At 39.5% G+C, this 10,732-nt stretch overlaps 1 protein-coding gene across 1 annotated transcript; it reads left to right on the top strand.

Moving 5' to 3' along the window:
- Nucleotides 1–8,836: 8,836 nt before the first annotated feature.
- On the top strand, nt 8,837–10,422 carry LOC142337009 (presenilin-1-like). Its single transcript, XM_075386023.1, has one exon. The coding sequence runs from the start codon at nt 8,845–8,847 to the stop codon at nt 10,171–10,173; it is 1,329 nt and encodes a 442-aa protein (XP_075242138.1). The 5' UTR covers nt 8,837–8,844; the 3' UTR covers nt 10,174–10,422.
- Nucleotides 10,423–10,732: the final 310 nt, after the last annotated feature.

Raw genomic sequence — 10,732 nt, 5'->3', positions numbered from 1 at the left:
TGTTTGCAGAAAAGACAGATCTAACCGACGCGTCAAATGGTAAATAGACTAATAACCATGTAATTGCCGACATCTGAACGCTTTCTTTTGAAAGCTTTCTAAAGTTGCCAGACTAGTATTACAAACGCCTCCCCAAACAGTTGAGAATTACACAAAAAGCGGAATAATAAGTGACTGATAAAGCTTTTTGATTTGCTCAGACCATATCCCGCATGCATCAACTTCAGCAAGAAAAGTAAAATGGATGAAACCTTCTTCCGAACAACAACTACAAGTGCATCAAATCTCAAATTACCCGTAACGGAGATCCCCGAAATTTTCATATCACTGCTTTGCCTTATGCCAAAGATAGGTAAAACTTGCGGATCAGAATGGAAATACAGACAACACTTGACACTTTTAGACACATCAAAAGTCATATTGTGCTTTCACGCCAGGTGGTTAGCTCCACTAGCGCTGCCTCAGTTTTGTCGTGTTCATTGAATTTACCAGGAATAATTGGAGTAATGTCATCAGCATACTTGATCAAGTGACCGGTCGCTTCTGAATTTTGTAACTCATCGTAGAATAAATTGAACATGATAGAGCCAGATATGGCTCAATGGGGAGCACCACAACTTGTCCAAAGCACCTTTGACTGTTTGTTATTAATATCCACATTCGGGGTCCAATTACGCAGAAAATTGGTCAGAATGTTAACAATGTGCAAATGATTAGTCATCAGTTCCTTCAGTCTCTCAACAACTTGGTCTCTAGGAAGCCTGTCAAAACTTTTGCTCAGATGGATAGCAGAGATTCGCACATAATCAAAATTCTTGCGGTAATTCTTGCAAACGTGTAGCATCTTCAGCAATGCCTGTTCCGTGGAGCTTCCTTTCCGAAAAAAAAACGGATTTATGGCAAGATTCTTATTTTGCAAGAAGAAACAAACTGATCAAAAATGAGTCTTTCGAAATGACCAGACAAAATCAATGTTACCGATATTGGCCGAGTATGTCTTATAGAGTTAACGTGTCCCTTTTTTGAACTAGTATAAAACACGTGATATCTTGAATGCCGATGGAAAATAACATTCCTGAGGATCTCATTGTACAAAAAAATGGAAAACAATGACCAGGTTATGAAAATTCTGAGGAAACAACCAAGGAAGTCCGTCAGGGCAGGAGAAGATTTCTCGATCTTCTTGAGACTCTTATAAATCTGTTGCAAAGAAAAGGGAGGGGGCAATTCCACACCAACCGGGGAGTATTCAAGTGAAAATGCCAGAAGACATGGTAGATACTTCAACGAATTTTTCGTGGATCTCACTCGCAGTGAAGGGGATTCAGGCAGTGTTCTGCTTTCTACCTTGTACTCTATTGCAAATTTTTCACCAATCTTTACTGTTGCGGTAGTCCTTGGTTTGCAGATTTGAAAATATCATTCGTTGAATCTTATCATTCAGACGCTTAACTTCATACTACTACCTCCTCTTGAAGGCACGTTGCCTCTTTCTCAAAAGAAATTTTATCTGCGTAGTCACATACTCCTTTATTGACTCCGTCACCTGATGGGGGCAAAAGCGGTCTGATACGATCTTTGCAATAGTTTTCCCGCGTTGGTAAAGTATCTTCCAAGTGTGTCCGGGTGTCTTGACGATTGTTTGTAGAAAAGACAGATCTAAACGACGCGTCAAATGGTAAATAGACTCATAACCATGTAATTAACCAAATCTGGACGCTTGATTTGAAAATTTTCTAATTTTGCAAGATTAGTATTATTAACGCCTCCCCAGACAACTGAGAATTACATAAAAAGAGGAATAATAAGTGAAAGATAAAGCTTTTTGATTTGCTCAGACCATATCCCGCATGCTTCAAATTCAGCAAGAAAAATAAAATGGGTGAAGCCTACTTAAGAACAACAGCTACAACTGCATCAATTCTCAAATTATCCGTAACGGTGATCCCCGAAATTTTCATATCACTGCTTTGCCGTATGCCAAGTAAAGGTAAAACTTGCGGATCAGAATGGAAAAACACACAACACTTGACAATTTTAGACACATCAAAAGTCATATTGTGCTTTCACGCCAGGTGGTTAGCTCCACTAGCACTGCCTCAGTTTTGTCGTGTTCATTGAATTTACCAGGATTAATTGGAGTAATGTCATCAGCATACTTGATCAAAGGACTGGTCGCTTCTGAATTTTGTAACTCATCGTAGAATAAATTGAACATGATAGAGCCAGATATGGCTCAATGGGGAGCACCACAACTTGTCCAAAGCACCTTTGACTGTTTGTTATTAATATCCACATTTGGGGTCCGATTACGGGGAAAATCGGTCAGAACGTTAACAATGTGCAAATGATTAGTCATCAGTTCCTTCACTTTCTCAACAGCTCGGTCTCTAGGAAGCCGGTCAAAAGCTTTGCTCCGATGGAGAGCAAAGATTCGCACATAATCAGGATTCTTGCTGTAATTCTTGCAAACGTGTAGCATCTTCAGCAATGCATGTTGCGTGGATCTTCCTTTCCGAAAATCAAACGGATTTTTGGCAAGATTTTCATTTTGCCAGAAGAAACAAACTCGTTAAAAATGAATCTTTCGAAATGACGAGACATGTTACCGATATTGGCCGAATATGTCTTAAAGAATTAACTTGTCCCTTTTTTTGGAACTAGTAAAGAACACGTGATATCTTGAATGCCGATGGAAAATAACCATTCCTGAGGAACTCATTGTACAAAGAATGGAAAACAGTGACCAGGTTATGAGTATTCTGACGGAACCACCAAGGAAGTCCGTCAGGGCAGGAGAAGATTTCTCGATCTTCTTGAGACTCTTATAAATCTGTTGCAAAGAAAAGGTAGGGGGCAATTGGACACCAACCGGGGAGTATTCAAGTGAAAATGCCAGAAGACATGGCAGATATTTTAACGAATTCTTCGTGGATCTCACTCGCAGTAAAGGGGATTCAGACAGTGTTCTGCTTTCTACCCTGTACTCTATAACACGTTTTCCACCAATCTTTACTGTTGCGGTAGTCCTTGGTTTGCAGATTTGAAAATATCATTCGATGAATCTTATCATTCAGACGCTTAACTTCATACTACTACCTCGTCTTGAAGGCACGTTGCTTCTTTCTCAAAATAATTTTGTAGTCACATACTCTGGGTCTCCAAAAGGTTGTTGAGGATAAATTCAAAAAAATGATCTTTTCCGTTTGTGCCCCCCAGCTTAGTGTGTGCAAATTTTTTTGCAACCCCCAGACGCACGTTCTATATTTTTACATATTAATTTACTATGTAATGACAGTGCTCTGTAATTGGGGGTGCATATTGTACTGGGGGCACAAACGTAACAGATCCCAAAAAACAAAAAGATTCTTTGATCTTCTTGTAACAGAATACCCAAAAACAGTGAGATATCAGTGATGTCTAAGAATACCCCGAAAAATAAAAACTTAAGATAAAAAAACCTGTCTGTGTATAATCGTTCGCCATCGAGTTAAAAAAGCAAAGTATTGTCTATCAGAATCTTCTTACAGCTGACTTCTCTTAGCGTTTGACGTCTTCATGTTTTGTTCTTATCGATGCAATTTTGCCATCACAAAGAACTACAGTGAACACGAGGTTTTCAATTGAGATTACAGCATTGAGCGCTTCCGTACTCAGTACAAAAACTTAATCGACATCACTGAAAGGTAAAACTTAACTTTTCAAAGGGTGGAAGGTCAAACCAATTCGACATCTTAACTTAAAAGTGGGTCATGTATTTTTGTGTAATTTCACAATTCATGATGTTCAATTTTAAATCAGCATGTGGCATCTTGAAAGCTGACGAAGCGTCCGGGAAACGGAAAGTTCGCAATTTTCTTAAGCAAAAATCTTTTGATTTTGACGATATTTGCTCATATTTCATTTGTTCTTATTGCAGTATTTGTAAGGTGACCACAAATGTAAAATGACATGTTTGGGTGTCTGAAAGGAGAATTAAGTCTTATCTCTCTCTCTCTCTCTCTCTCTCTCTTCCTCTCTCTCTCTCTCTCTCTTGAAATAGGTAGTACGATTCATATATATCACTTGTAGATAATTTACGATCCATATTTATCACTTGAGCTAAGTTGTTCAAGATTGGAATGAAATTCATGGGCCCCAGGACACTACCCTGAGGAATTCCTAAGGAAACTGACGATTTGAATTTTGGCATGCTGAAATCGATTTGAGAGGAAAGAGGTGATTAGTTATAGAAATCCGTTGAAAGAAAAAACCATGTTTTCAATTTTCGACCAGTAGCCGTGCCAACAACAACGATACGATATACTTCATCTAGATAAGTTATCATTTGTGTAACTGAGTTTCTTGAGTTCAAAAAATCATCTTGTTGTCTGACAATTTCGGATTGATGACGTTTTGTTGTGTTTTCTGTGTGGTTTTGCTGTCTGCCTTGTCTCTGACTCTCCTTAATGGTGGGTACCATCAGTCTTCTAATGCGTTATTTTTAAATTTGTATAGTGGTTTTAATTTAAAAGTTTTTTTAATGGATTCTCTAGTTAATTAATGTTAAATCTTCTGTCTCTTCTTCTGTGTCTGCAACTGAATGACACTTTACTGCTAATAAAATTGAGATCTTAGAAAGTTAGGGAACCTAAGCTTCCTGAGAGGGAAACAAAAAATGGAAGAGCTCAGGGACTAATTAAGACATTGAAAACTAGAACTGAAAAGGCGAGAAACAAATTTATGTTTAGAAGGACCCACATAGTCAACAGACTCAAAAAGCAAGTAGACTTCACGAAAATGATTGGTCTAAAAAAGCGAATATTGAAAATCATGTGGAAATTTGTCGAATAAAAGTGTTTAGAAACAATCAGCTGCAGCTGGCAAATCGTCTGTAATTGTAACAGGTGCAGAAACACGAGGACAATATTTTAACGAACACGGAAAAGGAGAGATGCCCGTCAGTCACCAGACTGAGTATCCACATCTACAACAACAACAATATATGAGTTTTGCAAAGTTATCTATATCCTCCTCATTTAAAAGATAATTATGTAAAAAACGTGGTTTAGCGGTGTCGGAACATTGTGGAAACGCACTTTACCGAGGCTCCTAGTTTTGATTTGTCTTCGTTTTTATCCAGCTGTAACGTTTAGCTAGAATATCGTTCTCAAGTTGTCTTTCATCAATTGTTAGCAACTGCTTAATTTCGACAAGTTTAGGATAAATCTGCAGGTTATGACTACAAGCAAAATATTTCTGGAGAAATTTTGGATTCAAAGCTGTTGTTAAGAGTGCGTTGTTAAGGACAGTTCCTTTTTCTCTTTACTGCCGGTGTTGGTATGTTCCACAAAAGTTTCATAGCTGTCACATTGCCGTCACTATGTAAGCAAGCCGTCTCTATGTATGAGTCCTATGTAAGTAAGGATTTTATTGACTTCATCGGTGTCTCTCAATTTGTTTGATAAAAGTTTGTTCAGTTTCAGGGGACCCGTGATGATAAACTGGAGGTCTTTGTCAGCATAAGGTGGAATTAACTTTGACAACGTTTGTTTATCATCATTAATTGCTCTCAAACATATTTGTAGCAATGGTGTTTTTTAAATTAAAAAAAGCAAAGTTTAGAGGAAAAAGGACAGGAATTGCCCCTCCCCACCACTGAGTGGATATTGCCTGGCTTGGGGGCCCTCCCTGCACTACGTCTTCATAAGGCATTTTGTATTGTCCATTTCGATCAATAAAATGATAAGTCAGCTGAGAAAAATGTAAAACAAAAACACAGCATTAGAACACAACCAATGGCAAAAGTAGGTGAAAAGAACTAACAGCCTCCCTTCTTCAACCACAGCTCCCATTACAGCATCAACCATTTTGCACCTCCTGAGTTAAGTGAATTAAGTGTCTTGTAGTAGTCCTTTTTCACCTGACTAAAATTTTGTCTTACCCTTTGACTTGTCGGCCTCAAAAACGGGATAAACAGACCCTCATTACACCTGTAAATCAAAAAACTTGCCCAAACTCAATCTCACGCTCCTCTCCCAGCTGCGCTTCGTTCCAAGCCCTTTCATGTCAGTCAGACGCTACTCCCTTTAAACCACAGGTGACAACTCCCACAAACGATAATCAACATATTGTTCCAATGCGTAGGTAATTTTGGCGGGATACCGTTGCGTATTGCTGTTTTTAACTGGGACCTTGGTTGCATTTGTAGCATAATAAAATAGATATATTAGCAGTAGTGTGATTGCCTATCCATAACTTGCTTGTGTTGTGGCGCTTTTTCTGCATCTACGCCATGGTGAATGACATGTGGTACCCGGTTAGGGCATCGTCATCATCGGGGGAAAGTGACAAGAAATGAGGTTTATTCTGTGCAGTTTGGTGGCGTTGGACTGATGGTATTAAGTACAGCCAGTTGGCTGACTCTACTGGTCTTTCCCACAGGTCAATTACTCTGAGGTCCGTGGTGTTCTTACCGCAGTTGAAAATGTGCCTTACGTCATGTGGTGCTCCTTTTCATTTGGGACAGCGGTTATCGACATTGTTACAGAGGCTACTCCACTAAGAGTTTAGCGGGGGCAGTATCCAGTTCTCAGTTTTGTTAATCGGATACGGGCAATTCGGGAAAGCGTTTGTTCTTTACTCTCTTTGGTGGAGGTTTGTCTATTTGCTTGCTGTCTTTGTTCAACTGAGTATTACTGTGTGTCGTTGGACGCTTTCGAGAGCATTTTTGTATTCTTTGCCATTCTATTGCTTTACTGTTTGTCTGTTGTTTCATGCGGTCCCTATGTTTATCATTTAGTGTCGGTCTCATGGGACGAAAATTGATTGAGGTTGTTTTATGATCAGCACGGTCGCGCTGATAACTGCCGTCCACAAATTGCTCTGCTAATATTCTGTGTGTGCTTTAACAGGAAGCATTTCACCCTCCTTGTGTACGTCATTGGTGTCAGAAATTTTACACAGCCAGTATTTGTGGGAAGAGCAATGTGTTGTTGTTTGCAGGTGGTTCCAGTTAGTATTGCTGATTGTAGAAGCCCAAATGGGAGCACCGTAGTTCAAAACGCTCCAAACTATAGCTTTGTAAGTCACTGAGTGTCTCTTTTGTGCAGTCTCAGTCGCTGCCCGCATTTTTCAATATTTTTTTCCGCTTTTGTAGTTCCTCCTTGGTGCTCCTTACATGTTCCTCAAAATGAAGCATACTATCGAAGATGACACCAAGTACTTTGATTTTGGTCTTACTGGTAATGGTGAATTGTTGATAGTAAGGTGTGGGTCAAACTTTGCCCCCTTGCTCCAGGTCGTGAACACAGATGCCTTTGATTTCTCAGCCGATAACTTATGTTTTGATTTTAGCCAGTCGTGTTTAATATTTAAGTAGGAGGTTGTCATGTAACGTAATTTTTCAACCTGTGATTGAGATGTCGTTAGAGTTATGTCATCAGCGTAAGACGTGATGTTTATATCTTTTGGGGTTAGATGCAGCTTTCTCATGTAGATGTTGAAGAGCATTGGCGATAATACACCACCTTTTTGGGAACCCTGTTCGACTTTTCTCCATTTTAATTTTTTGATGTTAAATTCTACGTAGGAAAACGTGCCCTGTAAGTTTGAACTAGGAGACGGGGCTAGCCTGATCCCGCCGCAAAAACCCGTTTCTCACAGTCTATGCACAGATTATATGGATCCTGGGAGCGGTTGTCCCCTCGTAGTTCTTTCACTTAGAGGCTTCCATACTTGAGAACTGCTCAACCTATTGTCGTCCTTGATCCGGTTTTGCAGTGACCACATTTAGTGGAGGCACATGAACTGACGAATGTTGGCAGTGCCAGAAGTAGCTGTATACATTGCCAGCTGTTGACTATCATTGACTTTTGTCATTTTAGAACGTGTAAGTAGAGCGTGTTTATAGCAAGGTTACGTGACTCTGCATCAGTCACTTCGAAATTGTGGCCTAAGATCCCGAACCGCTAAGCGGTTCTCTGAACTCCAGAAGTTCTTAGTGACTTCAAGCGGAGTCGCGTTACCTATACATGAAACACGCACGTGCATGTAATAAATTAACCAATCTCTGTGGTACCAGATTCTAGGATGTCAGATTTTCTTGTATACACTGCCAGGTTTTTAAAATGCAGGCATTTGGAAACGTGTGACTTGCGTGTTTCTAACGTGATTAAGTGATTCTGCTATGGTTGCTGCGGTTCTTGATTAAGTCCAGAATTTGTCGTTGGATTCACCAGTGTCCACGTAACTTATAGTTGAGATAGGCACGTTACAAGTTTTCAATTCAGATGCCGTTATACGAACTTCGCACCGTAGAGTCCTGCATGCTGAATTATTGTTCAGATACAACTGATAACTAAGAGAGAGAGAGAGAGAGAGAGAGATTTTATCCCGACCTATATATCAAAATAAGCCAATGAAGATAATCAAAAGAAGCCAAAAATCACAATCAAATATCAAAAATTAATAATGCGTTTAATATATCCAAACAATCAAATTTATATTTAGTAAAGTTTATTTTAGGAAAGGAGACGCAACGAGGTCCTTAAACCTTGTTTCCAGGCTGCCCTGTAAGACAGGTGTCACAGTGGATAAACTTAATTTAATTTTTCTATCATAACATTCTTGCTGTTTTTGTAAAACTAATATTTTTTGTAAAAGCAACCTTTTAACTGCTCTTGCTCGACCTGAGCCCGGAGAACAGCACTTAAAGTAACACGAAACTAATTGCTGTAGAAACTAACGACTTGTAGCGACTAAATGCTATAAAACGGGGAGCTATAGGTTGCTATAATTTCGCGGAGGTTGGCTGTAATGGGAAAAGACCCAATTTAAGGTTCTTCGCAACTTAAGGCTTAAGATATGTACTTGTCTCTTTCAGAGATTACGATGTCTAGTGCTCTCCCCGGGTTAGTACCACCCCTTGCGCAGGGGGAAGCTGACGTTACAGGTGATGACGAAAACCAATCAACTCTGAATGAAACGCAGGTTATTGAGGTACAGGATGTAAAGTACGGTGCTAAGCATATCGTACTTGTAATCGTGCCTGTTACTGTGTGTATGATAATCGTCTGCTTTTCTATCACTCAATTGGACTTTTACCAGAAGACAAATGCAGCCATACAGCCAACACTCTACTACACACCTTTAAGAGAAAATAATGACGGAGGATGGGGAAACCTGGGAATTGCTCTTCTGAACTCTCTCATATTTGTCAGCATCGTTCTAATCATGACAATGGTGTTAGTAATGTTGTATAAGTATCGCTGTTATCGCGTTATACACGGATGGCTTATAATGTCATCTTTCTTTCTGTTGTTTTACTTTTCTTTCGTCTATATAATTAGCGTAGCTAAATGGATGAACATCGCCATTGATTTCATTTCGACATTCTTTTTCTTGCTCAATTTTGGAGTATTGGGAATGCTCGCGATTCACTGGAAAGCGCCCCTGGTTCTACAACAAATGTATCTGATCATTGTCGGGGCTTTAATGGCCCTGTTATTGCTCAGATATATCCCAGACTGGACAACATGGGTGCTGTTGGGAGTTTTAGCTCTGTATGACCTTGCCGCTGTTTTATTACCCGTTGGACCACTAAGAATGCTGGTTCAATTGGCTCAAGAAAGAGAGGAACCTATTTTTCCAGCTTTGATTTACTCCTCGGCGATGGTGACAATGGCAGACAGTGATGGTAGGGTTCCCAAAGATTCGAAATCAACCAGACAAGATGACTCTTGTACTGTGGACAATGAACATAACAATCTGCGATCTCGTCATCGAGGCCGAATGAGTGACGATTCAATGCAAAGCCAGTCAGCTCGAGAAGCCGTTGGAAGCTTGGGTACGACGATGAACAATGAAGTTAACAGCGCATCGCATAATACAACTGATTCGGATTTCGATCTAGAGGAGGAAGAACGAGGCGTGAAGTTGGGTCTCGGCGATTTTATCTTCTACAGTATCCTAATTGGCAAAGCAGCTTCGAGTGGGGATTACACTGTAGTGTTTGCGGTGTACATTGCTATCATTTTTGGCCTCATCTCGACGGTTGTTCTTCTGGCTTTTATAAGACGGGCTCTACCTGCACTTCCGATCTCTATATTTTTTGGACTTTCCCTTTATTTCAGTACAATGTACATAGTTAGTCCATACGTGGAGCGCCTCTCATGCGACCAACTCTTTCTGTAGAAATGAAATCTGAAACTTTTTTTACTTCTGCTTTAAATGATGTAATATTAGATTGATTATTTCGGTGTCAATTTAAATGTTTATTATTAACGTTGATTGAATCGTATTAGATTTCAACATACGTCGTAAATTCAGTTGTTAGAATCAAATAGAGTGCACATCGTAAATTGTTTCCTTCAATTTACTGCTGATTCATTTCTGAAATATTCCTCGTCTCGCACAGAAAAAGTTAATTGAATTTAAAACGTACCTCCTTATTATTTAAATTTTAGCCAATCGCTTTCTTTCACTTAGAGAAAAGTTGCATCAATGCAAAGCTCTCGAAAATACGAAACGCCGTGGCGAAGAGCATTTCATAGGAGTTTTCGTATTTCCTACTTCGAGTCATTTTCGGATTTTTTCCGGCTATGGTTTTGTTTTTAAGATCTGTTAGTAATTTTAGAAGTTAATTTGGAGTAGTTATTTTGGTCACCCCGAAACCTGAAAAAGATCGAAAAAGCAAGCGGTTATCAGCGGGAAATATCTCTCTTATTTTAAAATAGAGTGAGAAAACGGCGTT

Source organism: Convolutriloba macropyga, chromosome 3, assembly GCF_964194025.1.
Source record: "Convolutriloba macropyga chromosome 3, txConMacr16.3, whole genome shotgun sequence".
Taxonomy (NCBI): domain Eukaryota; kingdom Metazoa; phylum Xenacoelomorpha; order Acoela; family Convolutidae; genus Convolutriloba; species Convolutriloba macropyga.
This window is presented reverse-complemented; position numbering and strand designations above follow the sequence as displayed.